Below are 19,701 nucleotides of genomic sequence, written 5' to 3' on the forward strand. Positions count from 1 at the left end.
TCTAATGGACAACTGCCTCCATTTATTAGTTATTTTGTATAACAATACAGTCAATGAACAACACAATTGAGATGCACTCATCCAATAAAAGCGTTATTTAGTAGAAAGGGTCTCAGCCAGCCACGACCGATCAATACAGTCTCACATTATACGTCTCAACGGCATAATAAAGTTCAGTGTTTCTGCTATCAGTTACATTCAGTCACGACAGGTTGCAGACTCAGTTTGGTGCGTCACACAAATGTCTGGCCTCATGTTACCTTCAAGAATATGACTTGTGAGTTTTTCTCAGGAAACATACAAATTATAAACTTCAGGGGAAAAAAGAGCATTGATATCGAATAGGTGCTGACAGACATATCTGGCACTGAGATGTGAGGTCGTTATCTGTTGAGGAAAAGTTGGATTATTGCATCCCCACAACACACATAAAAAAATAAATACAATCTTAATGGTTGTGAGCAACCAGATCAAATGCATCAAGATGGACCCTGTTACTGTAACAGCATCTTATATTTTGATAACATGCAACGATTCACAGTGTTGTTCAACTCGAGCAGAACTCCTGGAGCCTCGTGACAATGACTGTGATAAAGTCATCTACGGGCAAGGCTTCACTACCACAGAGTTTGTCTTCTCGCAGGTGTGTCCTCAGTGGATGATATTCATCTGCCATAAAAGTTGCATAATTTTGAAGTTTTTTTGGCAGACTCACCTTCCATCGTACAGTGTAGGTTCCACTGAAATGTGTGACACTTTCTGTTTATCCCAAATGCTCATGTCATTGGTGCCTCAGTGCCTGCAGTCTTTCTTCATGGATGGCTTTAGTCGCCATTTCCGCATCTTCATCAAGCGATTCTCGGATGCAGCTTTTCAAATGTTCTATACCAAACCCAGTGGAGGCAGAGACGGGAAGCACGTGTCTGAAGGTCAAATAGTTCTTCGGGATCATGTCATCAGGCAGCAGATCAGAGAACTCTGCAGGAAGGAACAACAATAGATTAAATGTTGAAAAGTATAAACAATATATATGAGGTACTCAGTCATCCAGGTCATGGTAATTCTAGCTGCTGCATCGTTGTCAACTGGACTTGTTTCAGGTTCTTTAAGATGCTTCAGCTCTCATCTAAGAGGCTTCTTCAGTTCTAACTAACTGGAGGGGAGTTGCAGGCTTTTAAACCCTGCGTGGGAGTGTCCTTACAGAGATGTTAAGGACACTTGTGAGCGCTTAGTTTTAACAATTATGAACTATGTATTCATCCTGTTAATTTTTATCTAAATTGGAAAATACAAAAAATATAACATAAAAAACTCTCCAGATTGGATAGTATTTAGCATGTTAGCACAGTTTTGCCACTACAGTTAATTCTGTGTCATATAAAATGTTTATTCACAAAAAAATCTAAAAAAGTTCAAGGAAAGATTTGCTTTATTTTTTCTGAGATCGGGAAATAAACTTATTTAATTAAAGAGCCAACTGAATTAAAACAACTTTTTTTCTTTGCAGGGAGCACCAATTTTAAATTCAAACAGACATAATAATTTGTAAAAAATCCATCAAAATTTACCATCTGGGTTTTGTAGCTGCTCCTTCAGCTCTTCTAGTTTTTCCTCAGCATTAGGCAGGTCCATCTTATTCACCACCAGCAAAGCAGGCTTCGATACAAGCTCCTCTTTGTACAACTCCAACTCCTTAAAGACCATGGAGAGAGGAAGAGGAGGAGAGGGTGAAGATGGTAAATTCAAAGAGAAGACTGTTAATACGAGCAAAAAAGAAGTCATATTCATCAGTCTCACCTTGGTGAGAAGCTGAACAGCTTCAAAGGCCGACCTGAACGGTGTGTTACTTGCAAGCTGGAAACCGCAAACATCGACCTGCAGTCGTACAGATTAAACTGTTATCAACACAGGCATCTTTCAGCTGGTTATTCTGACCACACTCAAACATAAATGCCCGACTCAGCTTGCACTCGAAGTGTTACCACCACCACTCACCACAAACATGAGCTGCTTGGTCCTCTCCACATGTTTCAGGAACGTGTGGCCCATGCCTTTGTTTAGGTGAGCTCCTTCAATCAGTCCTGGCAGATCAGCAACAGAAATCTAAGAATAATAAAAATGATAAGAAAACCACCACTCGGTGAGGGGAAACCGCATACATAATGCAATGGTCCCATACCTGCTTGTAATCTTTGTACATCAGTTTGCCGATCTCCGGCTTCAAGGTTGTGACTGAAATAACAAAACGTTTAAGAGAAAAAGATCAGAGCATAATGACTAAAAGAATTACTTAACTTAGACAGAATTAAACAAGTGTGTAGCATTATACACTCACAAGCATAGTTGGCTATCTGAGGCGTGGCGTTGGACAGGGCGGTCAGGAGAGAGGACTTTCCTGCATTTGGGTACCTGACGATGAAGCAACAAAAGAAAATCAGATGTTTGGAGAAATATTTCAGTCTCAGCTGAAGTGAACCAATGTGTTCATGTGTGTTTCCATTCTCACCCAACAAGGCCCACGTCGGCGATGAGTTTGAGGTCCAGCCGTATGTTTCTGACCTGGCCTTTACTCGGCTGGAAAGCAGAGTGCATGGAGCCACCGAATCCTCCTTTTGCCACCATCAGACGATCACCCTCAGTATTCAGGTCACCTTGGAGGTGGATAAACACGAGGTCAACTTTTTACTGCAACATCAGTTAGGTATTCCACTCCACTTTGATTAATGATAATGCCACAAAGGTAACACAAATTATGTTCTTGACCCATAAAAAAACAACCATCCTTTGCTCAGATTTCAAAGACAAACTCTGAAATGAATTTGTGCTGACACAGATGTGATAACATTTTATCGCTGAGTGCTGAGCACGCACTGTGCACAAATGAGGCAGAAAAAATATGTTTGACATACCAAGAATTTTTCCTTTGTCAGTGGTGACTGTGATACCAACAGGAGCTGAGATCTCCTTGTCCTCCCCCTTCTGTCCTTTCAGTGCCTGCACACTGTCGAAAAAATACAATTCCCACTAAATTAACAAAATTGCCCTGACAGACATAAATCTATTCTGACTTGGCACTTAACAGGAAACTTAAGATTGTCTGTTTGGGAACAAACCTGCTGTTGGCTCCTGTTCCGCCTAAGAAACGTTTCTGGGGGTATTTGTCCTTGATCCTCTTTAAGGTCATGTTCTTCGCAGCCACAACCCAAACATCTCCCCCATCTCCTCCTCGTCCTCCAAGACGGGGCAAACCCATGCCTCCGCTGCCTCCACGGACGTACAGACGGAGGTTGTCAATGAAGTTTCCATACTGCATGAGGCAGAAAAAAGGCAGAACTGTAATCTGAAATGTGTCCCAGTAACTTCACAGACAATATTTTACATGTGGCAGATTAATCAGAAAGAGATAGGATGACATATTTGGAACTCTGTACCAGACTAGGGCTGCACAATTAATCGAATTTTAATCACGATCACGATTTTGGCTGCCACGATTAAATTAAGATGATCGTCGGCGATTTTAACATTTAAAAAGCGAGCTCTGTTGCATGTCAAATCAAGCACTTTCTCAACCAACCACCAGGGGGCGACCGATAGGTTTGGGCATCATTACGTTGCCTAAACCGCAAACGAGCGAGCCCTGCAGGCAGCAACGCCATTTTCAAATGATTTGTGAGAGAGTGAGGCGCAATGTCGGGGGCAGGAGACACAAGTGCGCTAGCACCGACTGGAGACGAGGAGCCGCTGGTGCCTCGTGAAGCAGCAAAATCTACTGTGTGGAGTTTTTTTGGATTCAGGGCAAGTGATATTGACCAAAAGGACGTGATATGTAAAGAGTGCCACAGAGTTGTTTCCGCGCCAAAAGGCAACACAACCAATTTATTTAACCACTTGAAAACACACCACAAACAAAAATATGATGAATGCATGAAGGCCAAAGCTAACGCTGGTCCACCAAATCCCCGTCAGTGTCCAGCGCCAACCCAGACAACCATTACAGCAACTCTGCACCGGGCGACACCGTATCCATCCACCTCTCAAAGACACGCTGAAATAACGGATGCAATAACGTTTTATTTGGCCAAAGACATGTGTCCAATAAGTACTGTAAGTAACAAAGGCTTCAAAAGCATGGTCAAAATACTGGACAAGAAATACGTGATCCCCTCGCGCAATTATTTCTCCAAAGTGGCATTGCCTGCACTATATGAAAAATGTCGGGAGGAAATAGAGAGGGAAATAACAACAGTCGAGTATTTCGCAACTACGACTGACCTATGGTCCAGCAGAACAATGGAGCCGTACATGTCCCTGACAATTCACTATATTGATGATGATTTTACAATGAAGAGTCGGTGCTTGCAGACGTCATTCTTCCCACAAGATCACACAGGAGAAGCTATAGCCCAGGGACTGCGGGAAGCACTGGCCTCTTGGAGCCTGCGAGAGGAGAAACAAGTCTGCATCACCACAGACAATGGATCTAACGTCATCAAGGCAGCTTCTCTAAATAAATGGATGAGGCTCCAGTGCTTTGGCCATAGGCTCCATCTAGCAATTGGTGAGTAGGACAAATAAAAACAAAAAGTACACATAACTGAATTGTACATATATGTATTCTGTGCTAATATGATGGAGATTGGTCATCATATGTGTAGGCATTTTTTAAATTTTAAATAAATTAACATACAAATAAGTGAATAAATAAATAAACAAGTGATTGAAATAGCATAACATCTGTGCATCTTAACTGACCAAAATTTTACTGTGCTTGTCTATCTATTTATGTACAGTTTTTGGCCTTTTATTTCATGTGATGCTGGAACAAACTAATTTCCCTCCTCTGGGATCAATAAAGTTCAATTCAATTCAATCAAATCCAATCTTAAAACAACACATGAAAATAAAAGAGCAAGTGTATGCAAGGTTTTGTTCTGTTTTAATTATGAATCTCATGTTCTTTTACAGAGAATGCAATGAAAGATCCTCGCATTGACCGTGCAGTAGGGATCTGCAAAAAACTTGTGAGCAGTTTCTCCTACAGCTGGAGGCGTAAAAAGGAGCTAGCACGGGCTCAGAAGGAGCTGAAGCTTCCAGAACATGGGCTGAAGACAGAATGCCCCACAAGGTGGGGGTCAAGACAGGCAATGATTGAAAGAGTCCTGGAGCAGCATAAGGCCATCTCTCAAGTTTTGTCTTCTGACAGAAAGTCCAGACATCTCCTCCCATCATGGCAGGACACTGAGATCCTCGAAGCCATCTACAAATCCCTCCACCCTTTGACTGAGTTTACTGATGCACTGTCCAGTGAGAAGTATGTCAGTGTTTCTTTTGTGAAGCCAGTCCTCCACCTCTTCACTTCCTCCATCCTCAAAGTGAACGATGATGATCCAGAGCTCACAAACACCATCAAGACAAAAATCCTAACTTACCTGGAGGAAAAATACAAGGATCCCGAGACACAAGACCTGCTCAACCTGGCTTCTGCTTTGGATCCCCGTTTCAAGCTGCGATACACAAGTGAGGACAGGGTTGCACCGATCCAAGCCAGACTTATGTCTGAGATGGCTGCATCTCTGAGCATGGTAAGTAATAATTGTAGATACTTGGATATAAACCATTTATTATGAATTCAAGAAACTAAGTGAATTAAAATGTGCTAAAAAAAAAAAAAATTCATGTGCTGTCTGCAATCTAGATTCTGAATGTGGTTGTCAAAAATATTTATTATATATTTACAAATATATTAGAGTAAATTTGTTATTCATATCTTATTTACCATGCACTTTTCAAGGAGCAGGGCCCAAGTGATGGTGGGACTGCAGACAGGGCAGAGGATGATGCACCCAGCACATCCAAGAAGAAGAAGACCTTGGGGAGCTTCTTCAAGATCACTGAGAGAGCCAGACCAACCCATCCTCCTCAACAAGCTCTAGCCACTGAGCTTCAGTCGTACCTGCAGTGTGCTGACCTGGACAGTGAGGAGAACCCACTGGACTGGTGGAGGGAACATCAGCGAGTGTACCCACGGCTGTCAAAGCTGGCCAAAAAATATTTGGGTATACCCGCAACAAGTGCCCCTTCTGAGAGGGTTTTCAGCACCGGGGGGAACATCGTGACTTGCCTTCGGTCTTCGTTAAAGCCTGAGAGTGTTGACAGGCTGGTGTTCCTGGCTAAAAATCTGTAGGCCTGCTGTATGGTAGTAGGTTCCATTTGTGCCTTTCCTGCAACTGTTCGCAACTGTCTGTTTACAAACTGTTTGTTTGCACTTTATAATTGCATTTTGCAATAGAATATTGCTTTCCTTTTGTTTCAATTTGAAGAGTTGTTTGTTTGAATAAGAAAGTGCAATAAAAAGGTATGTTTTACCTAACATAATGAATAATCGTGATTAATAATCGTGATTACAATATTTATAAAAATAATCGTGATTAGCATTTTGGCCATAATCGTGCAGCCCTATACCAGACTGATGTTTTTGCTTAGTGAAGCGTTAAAGCAGCAAATTAGCTTACAGCAAACTCTGGAAGCTGTGCAGTGTCATATAAACAACAAGATATGACGAAAATGAACTGTACTCACTCATCATAGAAGTAATAATGTCATTTAAGGAATATGTTTGTTTTTTGTTGCTTTTTTGCAATTTGACTTGGACTGATTTTATTGACAGTTGTGTCAGTAATTGTTTTCCATGTTAACAGATGCATCCTCAGGAAGATTAAAAGCCCAGGCAAAAACAAACTGGTTCAGTAATGGTGAGTGATTTTTGAAACTACCCCAAAGGGTGAGAGTGAACTGTCAGTATATCCTTGTGGTAAATGCATCTAACCTACACATGTATTATCATTAAGGTGTGAACACAGTTAAACTAAGGTGCAGATATCTAACATCAATCATAGTTCGTTCTTACACTGTACAGTCACATTTGGCCATAAGCTTATAATAATTACGCTGAGAAAAGACATTGTTGCTGTTTTGTCAGTATTTAGTAAGAGCCTGTCCCACAGCTAGCTAACAGTTAGCTTACCTGTCCAATGTCACCATTACAATTGTTTGCAAGTAAATTGTTTTCACGAGATTAAAATTAAGCCGCTACAGTGCTTACCTTCCGGAGGCAGATTCTACTGAGCTGAACCATCCTCTGTGGCGTTTATTGCCACTTTTTGTGTTGTTTACAGAGCTAGCGGCTAGCTTACATGAGTTTGTACGAGGGACCGGAAGCGGTGGTTTCCTCTCAGCTCATTGGATCGTGAGAGAAAGGGGCGGGACTCCGCAGCGCTGAGTGACAGCTGCTGTTCTCTCCATCTGCAGTCAGACAGAATCACAACATGCTGCTGCTGCGGAGAAAGTAGCGTCTTTTTTTGAGATATAAACAAAGAATTAGACCAATAATTCATGCGGTTATAGCATATTTGATTACAATGCAGTATATTGCTTGAAAGGTGTGCATATTAACTGTTTTAACTTCCCACCAAAAAATTAGTTTGGTCAGCTGTATCAAAATCAGGTGTCAGGTGTAAAACAGTATTAGTTCATATTTAAAGGGGCACTATGTGGTTTTGGAAACGGAATTTAAACTTTAAACTAAATTGACAACATTAATGAGGTAATAATACAACCTCAGGTGGTGGCAGGGTCCACCAAATGTTGTCATTTGTGGGACACAGCATCAACAAACAACATGACTTTTAAAGAACATAAACGAGGTTTATAAAACACAGAGTGACTGCGTGAAGATTAATCTTGTATAGAGTTCAGTTTCAGTATGGGGCCACACAAGCTGAAAATATGCAAAGCGCTTTGTAATAACTCCAACACTTTAAATAGGTCATCCATTTCAAGTTTTGACGAGCTGGTAACTGCGTTTCTATGAGACCAGCGACTGAACGGTGCAGCCGCTCGAACTATTTAAAGCTCAGTAAGACTTTCCTCTCGCCTCTGAATCTCAACATTGGCGGATAACATTTTCTCTTCAGTCAGTCATTGCTACCTGGCTGATGCAGCACTTCTGTGTTGGCAAACTTATAAATGTACTGTATGGTCTCACGAAGTTGATCAATTAACAAAGAGCACCACTGGGAGAAAAAAAAACTACACTGAAATAATGTTGTAAAACATTACATGGTAACAACATCCTAACAAGTACATTTCTCAACACACCCAGAAGGATTAGTTCACACAAAAATTAAGATTATCATTATCATTATCTACTCACCATCATCACTCAACATCTGTCTAACTGAATAATACAAAATACACCTTAAAGGGTAGAGTACAGGAGTTATGTTTTCATTCTCTGCATATTTTGTCTGAGAGTATCGATAACCATCTCTCAAGGGGAGGAATCGTGATATATTACGGTGTTGATATTTTGTTCCAGCCCCATACATTAAAGTCAAAGTATTCACTGTAGCTGCTGAGCTAAAGCTTAGGATGCATCTCAAGTGTGTGCAGGAGCGTGACTGGAGGTTGGGGCTGTAAATAAATTTGCTATCTTGGGGTTTCTGAGATGCTCCGTATGGAGCCATTTAATGTTTATTTTACAGTTTTTGTCATTTTAAAACAAATCCTGGGATTTTTCCAGTGGTTGTTCTGTTAATTCTCTCCAACACTTTTACAGTGTGGGACATAAAACACAGTCTACAGGAATAGACCTCAGCAGAGCTTTATTCGTTTGTTTCTACAGCAGCGGGCAGCACTGGTTTCTTGAAATAAGAGCCTCCACATGAAGCCCACTCAGTGAGCAGCAGAGGGTCAGCAGTGCTGTGAGGATGTGAGGATGAACATGGTGTGAGGATGATGCTGCTGTGAGGAAGATGACGATTCTTTGAGGATGACGATGATGATGATAATGTGAGGATGGTGATAATAGGACGATGGTGATGCTTAAGTATGATGGTGATGCTGTGAGGATGATAATAAAAACGTGAGGATGATGATAATACGTGAGGATGATGATGATGCTATGAGGATGATGATGATGCTGTGAGGATGATGATGATGATGATGCTATGAGGATGATGATGATGATGATGATAACGTGAGGATGATGATAATAACGTGAGGATGATGATGATGATGATGATGATGATGATGATGATAACGTGAGGATGATGATAATAACGTGAGGATGATGATAATAACGCGAGGATGATGATCATAACGTGAGGATGATGATAATAACGTGAGGATGATGATAATAACGTGAGGATGATGATAATAACGTGAGGATGATGATGATGCTGTGAGGATGATGATGATGCTGTGAGGATGCTCTTCTCAATTTTCCGGCTCTCTTCTTTCTCCGTGAACGCGTTCACGCCCGCCGGTGAACAGTGAGATGCGCATGTGACGACAAAAGCAAACGCAGGACCCGGTTTCTGCCTCACACACACACACACACACACACACACACACACACACACACACACACACACACACACACACACAGACATAAAGACACAGAAGACCTTCCGCTCAGACGACAAACACTGGCTGATCAGACCTGAAAAAACCAGGTCCGCGCGGATTTAACCGCACGGAGGTGAGTGAGTGAGTGAGTGTGTGTGTGTGTGTGTGTGTGTGCGTGATGACGAGAGGAGAGAGGTTGGCTTATTATCTCATGTAAGACCCCGGACGGTCGGATAGGTCCTCCCACCGGTGTCTGCCTATTTATACGGTTAGGAACGCCGCCGTGGGTCGTGATAAGAGGACGCGACTGGGAGACAGAGATCCATCACAACGCGGTAAGAGATCCTGTTTCTTGGCCGAGTGTCGCGGATGACCGTGAGTGTGTGCTTGACCTAAATTATGCAATGCTGGGTGACACTGGCGCTGTCGCATGTGCTCCTTACTGGATGCGGGCTGCTCAGGAGACAGGAGTGTGTTGGTGGTGGTGGGAGGATTGAGCCATGAGGATGATGAGGATGGTGCTGATGATGACGATGATGATGATGGGCTGCCACATCATTCTGTTGCGCCACCAAGCTCGTGCTGCAGCAACATCCACAGAAAAAAAAAAAAAAAAAAAAAAAAAGTGCACCCCCAAGTTAGCACATTTTGTTTGATAACTGACCTGTGCAAATGAGCCCATGCTGCAGGGATGAGGCTGTAGTGTCAGGCCTGTGGAAACCAAACGCTCCCTCCAGTCAGAGCACATCCTGATGGTGATGGAGATGCATATTTCCCCTGAATTATTATCTACTTGTTCTTATTTTAAAGTACATTTGGTCACCCTTCGTAGCACACTGAACATTAAATGTAAGCAGTGTCTTTGTTTTCCATATATAGCCCACAATACTCTCAGTACACCACGTTCTGGAAAAGTATGGTCCCTCCTCTCCTCACATGGGGCACAGTGCGCACATGTAGGCGCCTGAAAGGGCAGATAGATGGAGCGACACACCGCCAATGAAGTCAACATCACATTTGAGCTGTTTTTGTGTTTTTGCTCCCAAGGTTTCTCTGTACTTAAAATTAAAAAACACATTCAGAGTTTTCCTCCTGCGATGATACACACTAACCTTTCACTCTGATATCGATCTAAGTTGAATTAATGGTACAATACAGGTGCTCTTATGATGTCCTTTATATACTCTTTGCCCTTTCCCCCCACAATTATGTCAGGAATGTAAAATGTGTTGTGAATCAGATGTAATCAGTACATGATGCAACAACAGCACAGCACTGTTGTTGCATCACGCATCATTACACCTGTCAAGGCTGATGAAAGCAAGCTGGAGGACTTGACCATCCTGAACAGACACTAAATACTACCCTGTGATTATATTATCTTATTCCATTTGCTGGGAGATACAGTTAAAAGCTACTCATTGGACATTTGAGTTGACATTCTTTTGTCATTTACAGGGTCTAGAATTAACTTCCCCACTGAACTACATACTTCTGTTTTGTCAACAATATGGGGAGATGACGTGATCTTTTTTTAAAAACTGTTGGAAAGGTTGCCAGATGATATTGTTATCTAAAGTTACATATCACAATCTGAAAGACACTCATAATAAGGGACTGATCATCGCTGATCGAAGGGTGTGCAAAGCAAAAAATCACCATCAGAATTAGAATCTAGCTTGCATTGATTTGTGTACCACATAGAATTAGACATACAGGTAGGAACAAAGAAAACAAGAACTATACAAATTAGATTAAGAATAAAGAATGGTGCAGCAAAGTGATTTACAGTATTATCTGCAAAGAAAACAGATGGTGAACACTACAAAAAGTATAGAAGTCAAAAGTTCTTGTGTTAACAGTACAAGAAGGGAAAAGAAGCAATAGAGGTAGTGCAACGAATTAAAGATGAAATACTGGATAAATATGTGTACATGGGGTGGATGGATCCTGTATGTTATAAGCTTGTTGACATGTATATTTTTTGCATGACTTATATTGACAATTATGTACTGCAGGCAGGATATATATTGACAGTGACAGTGCATGAAGAAAAAACAAAAAAAACAAAAATGTAAAACACACTCAAAAAACCTTTTTATGACTGTAAACAGTGTGGCGTATGGTCCAACTGGAGATACCAGTATCCGCTTGCCAACTGGGGGCACGAGATCGGCCAAACAGGGCAGGCGATGTGTGGAATCCCAGTGCTTTCACTGGAAAGGGTAAACAAGCCAGCGACCAAAGACAACTGGTTGGCCTACAGACACAGGTCAGACAGGGGGAGGGAGGGGGAGGAGGGGGGAGGCAGAGAGGGGTGCCCGTGAAATGAGGCAGACTGTATTGGCAACAGGGAGACATTGAAGTTTTAAGGGAAGCGAGCCAGGGTTTTGGGATGTAACACAAAGGTGAAGTGGGCAGTGTTTTGGATATTATGAAACTGGGGCAAGTGGTTTGCTATGGCCAGTGGGTAATGTTTTGGCGGGAGTGTCTGCGAGTGTGTGGTGGCGGCTGTGGTGGCTGGTGGATATGAGAGGGGGAGGAGGAGGAGGATCTCTGATAGTTTGGTCTGTCAGCATGCCAGCACCACATTCTCATCCTGCTGCTGTTGAAAGGGGCGGTAAAGACATAAACAGGCCCAGTGGGATTAGGCCCCACTCGGAGGAGTGATCAGGGGGGATTTGCTGCACAGCGGGCACACAATGGCACTGTCGCGTAACACACAAACACACACTACACATGCTCAACGGCAACGTTTCACAACAGACCCAAGCCTACATAAATCTGATTAGAACTCCCTTTTGTTTGGGAAGCGGCACCGGGGTTAACAGAGGCTAGCCTCGCCGCGGGCCATGTGTGATAGGACAGGGGGTGTGTGGACGTTGGCGGGACGGCAAAGAGAAAAGCTGGGGGCACGTTGTGTTGTGGCGGGGTGTTTCCACGTGTGTGAAGCCCCAGACAGACAGGGAGGGTTCATGGCTGTGTGTGGAAGCACAATAACAGGATGAATAAAAGTTTTTTTCCCCGTTCAGTGTCTGTGTCTGTTGGAGTCAGCTGATGACGTTGGATGGAGACAGGATCTAAACTAACATGGGACAACAACAACATTGGCAGACACAAAAGACAGCAAGCCGGTTTGAACCTGTTCAAATAATCTGACCCAGAAACATGGAACCAGTGGGGAGACAAAAGCAGGAATGGGCCTCTGCTGATTAGTTGAATGTCAGATAGACGGTGACAGAAATGTCTGGACCTCTCTTCACATTTCTGTCATTCCCCCTCAGTGCCGGCTCTGGCCCAGGCTGCAGCCATGCCTCTTCTGGAAGAGACCGCTCTGCCACAAGAGCACCCACCCACTGTCCCTGTGGTCATCATAGGTAAAAGTTTTGCCTTTAGGCGTCAGGGTTAGGACACACAAGTATTTTTCTTTAATCTAACTTCTAATGTTGTGATGCTTATCCACCATTTCTGGGTCTGTTTTCAGGCAACGGGCCATCAGGTATTTGTCTGTCCTACCTGCTGAGTGGATACAAGCCCTACCTAGATACAGCAACTGTCCACCCAAACCCGATACTCTACAGGAAGCTGCAGGAGACCAAACACCTACCCATCACTGAACAGGTAAAAAAAAAAAAAAAAAAAGAACCTACCAATTCCCTTCACGTACATGCATAATCCCAATCACTCATCTAACTTTTATTTCCACAGGATCTGGAATATTTGAGTGAAGGTCTTGAGGGGAGGTCGAGGAACCCCGTGGCTGTGCTTTTTGACACACTACTGCACCCCAATGCTGACTTTGGCTACGAGTTCCCTCCTGTCCTTCAGTGGAGGAGGGACAAGCAGCAACACATCCCGCATCTGGTGCTGGGGAGGGCAACACCGGGAGGTGCCTGGCATGTAAGCTAGACGGTTTAGTCTGATCCATATTTTCTGACAATCCCTTTGTTTTTCTCCCTCTCTGACACTCCATATTCCTCTACTCTCCTCAGGCGATGGAAGGCTCCATGCTGACTATTAGTCTTGGCATCTGGATGGAGCTTCCTGGGGTTAACTACAGAGACTTGACGAATGGGAAACGCAGGTACTGGGAGAGGACAGTAAAGACAGGGCTCAAGTCTTGGCTTCATTCTTTGCTGCTTCATTCCTCATCGTTTCTCTGTTCTCCCTAGGGACGTAACCAGTGACAGAGCCACCCCAGAGGAGATCTCATCCTATTACCGTAACTATGTGAAGCTAAAGGGCCTCCAAAAGAATTTTGCTGACAACACCTACGTGACCTCCGTCCAGAAACTCTGCCGGGGTCACAAGGGGGAAGGTCTGGAAAACGGACATACTGATCAAGGAGATGGAGGGGTGGGAGATGGTGGGAATGAAGGCTTTGAGGGAAATGGAGTTGAGAGTCTAAACAGTGGAGGAGGGGGGGCTCTCTGGGAAGTGAGGGGATACCAGCAGGTGCAGAACGACACTCATGTCCCTTTCTCTGTGTTTGCCGAGAATGTGGTTCTGGCCACCGGTGCCTCTGATTCACCAGTCCGTTTGGGCGTAGAGGGGGAGGACCTACCGTTTGTCTTCCACAGCATCTCAGACCTGGGTGTGGCTGTTAGCCGGAGAAAACTGGACATGAACTCTGATCCGGTTTTAATCGTAGGTGCCGGTCTATGCGCTGCAGATGCAGTTCTGTGTGCATGTAACAGCAACATTAGAGTGCTGCATGTCTTTCGTAAGAACGTAGACGACCCAGACCTCATTTTCAAACAGCTGCCCAAGACCTTGTACCCAGAGTACCACAAAGTCTACAACATGATGTGCTCTCAGACCCACACAAACGTGGCTCCCTCCTCTGCTTCAAACAGACCCCAGCCCGTTAGTATTGCCTCATCAGTGTGTGCCAAGATGTGCCCAAAGCCCCAACTCTCTGCAGGTAACGTGGCCAATAACGCCAGTGTCAATCTGTTTCCTGACTACACCAGTTTCCCTGAGCACTGCGTGGTGTCCTTGCAGTCTGACATGAAGTGTTTGCTGCAGGGGAACAACTCCCTCAAGGCATTCAAGATCTCCATGGCCCTAGTGCTGATAGGGACCAATCCAAACTTGTTTTTCTTGAAGGGGCAAGGCCAGTACCTGGGTCAGGATCCAACAAAACCCGTCTCCTGCAAGCAGAACCCCATTGACATCCACCCCTACACTTTTGAGTGTACCAAGGAGCCAGGTCTGTTTGCTATGGGCCCACTAGTGGGAGATAACTTTGTTCGCTTTCTGAAGGGTGGAGCTTTAGGCATCGCCTCCTGTCTGCTGAAGAGACTCAAGAAAAAAGGGAAGCTCATCAGCAACGGAGGCAATAACTTCATTTGAAAATAATGATGTGGAAAAGAGCCCTACACGTTGCGAAGTAGGGTGCAGATTTCAAGTCCTCTTACCAAGTGGTGTAAATGGTAAAGGGGAAAACAAGATTTTTAATATGTTTTAAATCATTAACGCAGTGTTTTCTCATCAAAGCTAAGGCATTTTTACAACTTCTTGAGACCAAAAAGACAATGGATGTACACCAATTCGTTTCTAAAGAAACAGAGCTTTCCAGAGTTTCGTCTGACTTCATAAGAAGTCCCCAGAAGTCCAAGCTACTGTGTGCCAATGTTTTTAAGTCAGTCTGTAACCTCACAACTGAATGGGACCTTATTTTCATCAGGGTTATTTATTCGTTCACCATGTGTCTTTTAATCCATTTACTAACAACATTTAATTTCTACTGTATCACACTTTAAGTCTTTCTTTAGCCTAGCCTTTAGGAGAGGAACAATCAAAATCAGAGGGCGCCGCACTCACTCTCCATGCAACTTATAGTTGTGTAAGTGACGGACTCACGCAGAGAAATCTGTTGTCCCATTTACAAAGTTACCATCACCTGAACGTAAAATCCAACAAGTTCATGGATAAGCAATTTTTAATGTTCCTGATTATTCTGAGCCTACCATATTTTTTCTTTTTTTTTTTTTTTTTTTTTTTAACAATCAGAGGATTCTTCGCTTAGCTGCTAATGTAGGTAGTTTTAGCCATATACTTAAAAAAGTTAACCGAGTCTTATAAATCTGACCTGTTGCTTTGGTAACAGCGCTACTCAAACACTTTCTATGCAAATATCTTCACTTGCAGGTCTGAATGTATTCTTGGGAAACAGTTACTAATTTTATTGTTTGGATTCAAGTATTCTGGCAAACAATATAGTCATTAAAGGATCAGTCTGGTGTTTTAGATTTTTTCTTCTTGATTATATATAATCTCCATTTACCATTGGTACTCCAATGAACAGTGAAAATGTTGAGATTTTTAATTTTCAAAGTTTAACCTTAAGAACAGCAAACTTCGTAGCACAAAAGACAATTAAATTCACATAATCTTCATCCCACTGATAATGTTTGTTTTAGGAAATATTGTGGATGTTTCTGCCAAAAACTTCTCATCAAATCAACCCGTTCTTTAAATTGTATTGCCTCTTACTGATAAATTTAGACTAAATGAAGATGGGCACAGTGCTCATTGTGAGGGGGTTGAATGTGATTTGCAGAAAACAAAACAAACACCAGTATGGTCCATTACCTTAACAATGTTTTTCTTGCCTTCAAAAGCCAATAGCAAGTTCAACTGAAGCGAAATCTATATACAGTAGATGAACATGGAGAAGGGGTTTAAAAACAAAACACAGAAGAGCACAGTTAACAGCTTAATATCCATTTCTACAATCATACCATCCAAATAGTTTATTTTTATATTGTTAGCCAACTTAATCTCAGCATCCACATGTATTTTTATAACAGTTTGCCATTGTGAAGGCGAACATCTAAACTCCGTCTTGGAACAACAGACTAAGTACCCCGGCTAGCAAGTTTGTTTTGTCCTCTTTTGGTTTTATTCATAATTCCCAACTCTACATTCGTATGTGTGTATATATACACAATCCTTCTTCCATTTTCTAATGCAGCTTCACAGTAAACCAAGCCAATATTGTTTTGTTAAGTGCCAAGCAACAGCTGAGACAGGTGGTGAGCAGTGACAGTAGCAATCTATTCTTTATTACCACTCTGTTTTCCTCTCCTTCACCGTCACCGTCTGCAGAGTGTGATACATAACTCTTTTGTGTGCCGCTCACGCACAGCTCATGGTTTGTTTATTGTGATGTGAAACTTTTATCCCAGTGAAGGGATTTTTTTTTTTTCCTTCTGCCTCCTTCAAAACTATACGGTAGTAAGAGTCAGTGTTGGGGGTAATGCATTACTAAATAACACTGTAGTCACATTACTTTTTCCACTAACAAAATAGTTTAACATTGCTATTTAAGTTTTGGTAATCATATAACAGTTAACTAGTGGAAATGTTGTTACTTGTGTTAAATACTGAATTTCAATTATTCCTTGATGCTTTTTTTGACTGACTTGTTTTGATATAAATATTAAATATATGCATGCAGGCATGAACCATTGCCTAGCAGCAGCTGCTGAGAGCAGATGACAGAAAAGTGCTATGATGGGTGGCTCAGAAGTGGAGACAACTCTTTTTATTTCTTCGAATTTACTGAAAGGAAATATAAAAAACGTGACCCTGTTAGATCCTGGTCGGACATTACTGTTCACCGCTGAGATCTCCAAGAGCAATCTGGTTGCTAAATAAAGCACCAACAGTTTTACTGTGTCCATCCATATACTTGACATTTTAGTACAGATCTGAGTCGATTTTAGGAAACAACTCACAAATAGTGCTAGTTAATTTGCTTTCATAATCAAAGTTAGGGATGCACGATATTGGACATTTGCTTATATCCAAATGACGATATTTTGGCTGACGCTGATATATGCACGTCTTTTAATTACATGAAGCATTGCCCTTAATGGCAAAATATATTAATATGCTTATCTTATTGTAATGGCCCTCTGGCAGATGCGGACAAACAATGCTTTTCACATTTAGTGGAGAAAATAAGGAAACTACTTTGTCAACATTTGTGTTGCGTTTGCATAATTAAAGCATAATCTTACAGAGTGCTATAGTAATGAGTCCTAAAACCTGGAAATGAGTTGGCATTTGAGCACTGCTGGTTCCCTCATCTCAAAGCCTGTGAGGTTTTTGAATTGGTTTTAATGAGGTCTGTGGTTAACACAGGCTTAAGTTATTTATTTCGTTCTACAAGACAAAATGCAAATTATTACAACTCTAACTTTATAATTTATACATTGATCAAGTGACAGAAAACTTGTATATAATTGTGAAGTATGATGCTTAGTGGAGGTGATGTTTAAGTCATACAATGGCAGGTAAGTCTCTTTATAGCATTAACATTAGCTTTTTACTTTTAGATTTAATTTAGGCTTCAAAAGTCAGTGGTGTTAATCTGAGAAGATCATCTCTGTGTAAGTATCGCAAATTTAAATTTCCCACAGATCTTATTTTAGGTGTTAATCCAATATCCAATTAAAAAATACCACAGGCTTTTTGTCAAGGCGACCAGGGTGATGCTAACTTCCAGGTTAACCTACAAAAATAAATGATCCCTACACCACTCTGTTGGCCTGTCATATTTGTAGAAATGTTCATTTTGGGCCAATGTGATATTTAATTTTAAGATAACAATGATGTGTCGATATGGTTGTGCATTGCTATTCAGATTAATCTCACTTCTAGAAAAGAACTGTGTTAAAAAGTCAGTCTCCTTCTTCCTTTTGGCAACCTGCTGCTCATGAAAAAAGACTTGTTAATCGCACAATTCATGCTGAATGCTCTGTCGACTCTCAATGTACACATGGCACTTGCCTTGAATGTGAAGGTACAGGTGGGCTTCCACCATCTCCACAGAAAGAGCCATGGTTGCTTTGGCATGTAAACTACTTATCTGAACAGTTTCAGATCTGTAAAAGTGCCTGTGGGGTTGGCTCATTGGAGAGCGTTCAAGAAATGGCAACTTGAATCCTATTTTAAGTTTCTCTTTGAGCTAAAACCAGGGAACACATTTGGTCTTAACTTCAAAACTAAGGAAAAGATGCTTTCAGCATGTAGAGTTCAACGCTCTCTTGTACAACTGAAGAGTTTGTAATGTTTTGTATGCCGCATTTTTTTTATTATTGACAAATAAAAACTTTAAGAAACATTTCTGAACACATGACTGCTTTGTTACATTGCTTACTGTCAGTGGCTTAGTTAGCGTAGAGAGCATGAAGACATTTACAGACCGAACAAGAAAGAACAGCAGAACAAAACACTGACAAACATTTTTGATTTTAAGCAGTTAGCTTTCAGTCATTAACATAAAAAAATTGAAATACAGGCATCAAAACTGATCAATTGTCAAAATGACTTCTGTAGCCGTATGTTGTAGATGGAGTTTGACGTACTACATACGCCAAGATGGAGGCATTTCATCTTCTCTTGATTACTTTGGTGGGGTTGTACCTAAACACACACACAAAAAAAGATGTTATCTCACAGGTCAGTCCATGTTGGGGAGGGCTTTTAACATTCCTCATGGATCATTCCTCAATGTCCTTAGAGGCATTTTGAACAAACAATAAAAACTGTCCAAATTGAGCGCTGTAAAACATGGACAGTGTTTGAACAGCTTAAAGCAAACAGCCTTCCTATAAACCACGTCTGGAAACTTCGTTTAGGTCTACCAAAAAAATAGCGGATTGTTTTCTTAGTGGCAGAGTCCGTTCCCCGGCTACGCATGACTGACTGAGCATGACTTGGTGATCAAACAGCTCAGCCTTGACACACACACACACACACACACACACACACACAAAATCAATCTCAGACTGTCTCTTTTCTGCTTAGTCAAAGAAAACACGGCAGAGGCGGCAGCGCCAGCTTACATCACCGCTGTTCCCCTGGCAACCGCTGTGACGAAAGAATTACTACGTTCCGATTGGTTCAACTGGAGCTACAGAGGCCCCATATCCATAAGTCCCTGATAATTATGTTGTCTGTACCCGATTCCAATAACTGAGGCTGCACAGACAGAGTTTTTCATGACCTTGACTGAATATATACAAAGTAGGGGGCCATGCAAGTCTAATGCAAATTTAGGGCTTCATTTACCCATATTTCAATGTCCAAAAGCAAAACAGACCTCTTTCGCTTGAATATGAACATTCAACACTCAACAGCGGAAAGTACTGCAGCTCTTTCTAGACTGAGGTCAGCTGACAAACAGACAAAAGGGGAAACATTTATACGTGTGGCCAAACAACAAACACAAAAAGAGGGTCAGAGTAAAGCAATATATTACATCAATCCCGAGCAGGT

The 19,701-nt window shown here is 42.0% G+C and overlaps 4 protein-coding genes across 7 annotated transcripts in view; 2 read left to right on the forward strand and 2 right to left on the reverse strand.

Moving 5' to 3' along the window:
* Positions 1-7,261, reverse strand: gtpbp10 (GTP-binding protein 10 (putative)). The gene is made up of 10 exons (XM_037074123.1): positions 7,103-7,261; positions 3,114-3,307; positions 2,910-3,001; positions 2,507-2,651; positions 2,336-2,409; positions 2,180-2,232; positions 1,996-2,103; positions 1,798-1,875; positions 1,569-1,692; positions 1-978 (listed from the first exon to the last, which is right to left on the reverse strand). Exons 1-10 carry the CDS (start codon positions 7,133-7,135, stop codon positions 782-784), a joined length of 1,098 nt encoding a protein of 365 aa, XP_036930018.1. The 5' UTR covers positions 7,136-7,261; the 3' UTR covers positions 1-781.
* Positions 2,582-18,544, forward strand: osgin2 (oxidative stress induced growth inhibitor family member 2). 4 transcript variants are annotated; one of them, XM_037074121.1, is made up of 7 exons: positions 2,582-2,701; positions 6,699-6,752; positions 12,693-12,785; positions 12,893-13,029; positions 13,117-13,308; positions 13,401-13,492; positions 13,581-18,544. In XM_037074121.1, exons 3-7 carry the CDS (start codon positions 12,719-12,721, stop codon positions 14,761-14,763), a joined length of 1,671 nt encoding a protein of 556 aa, XP_036930016.1. In that variant the 5' UTR covers positions 2,582-2,701; positions 6,699-6,752; positions 12,693-12,718; the 3' UTR covers positions 14,764-18,544. The 4 variants fall into 4 exon arrangements, with proteins under 4 accessions (XP_036930016.1, XP_036930015.1, XP_036930014.1 ...); XM_037074120.1 differs by having other exon boundaries at positions 2,668-2,696; XM_037074119.1 differs by lacking the exons at positions 2,582-2,701; positions 6,699-6,752 and adding an exon at positions 9,423-9,541.
* On the forward strand, positions 3,355-7,077 carry LOC119005958 (E3 SUMO-protein ligase ZBED1-like). Its single transcript, XM_037074117.1, has 3 exons — positions 3,355-4,558; positions 4,966-5,582; positions 5,792-7,077. Exons 1-3 carry the CDS (start codon positions 3,688-3,690, stop codon positions 6,182-6,184), a joined length of 1,881 nt encoding a protein of 626 aa, XP_036930012.1. The 5' UTR covers positions 3,355-3,687; the 3' UTR covers positions 6,185-7,077.
* nbn (nibrin) overlaps positions 18,493-19,701 on the reverse strand; it is a 13,770-nt gene continuing 12,561 nt past the window's right edge. Inside the window, exon 17 of the mRNA XM_037074116.1 lies at positions 18,493-18,846. Coding sequence (XP_036930011.1) covers positions 18,813-18,846 — 34 coding nt within the window. The 3' untranslated portion in view covers positions 18,493-18,812. The remainder of the gene's footprint in view (positions 18,847-19,701) is intronic.

Source organism: Acanthopagrus latus, chromosome 17 (assembly GCF_904848185.1).
Source record: "Acanthopagrus latus isolate v.2019 chromosome 17, fAcaLat1.1, whole genome shotgun sequence".
In the NCBI taxonomy this organism is placed as follows: Eukaryota; Metazoa; Chordata; class Actinopteri; order Spariformes; family Sparidae; genus Acanthopagrus; species Acanthopagrus latus.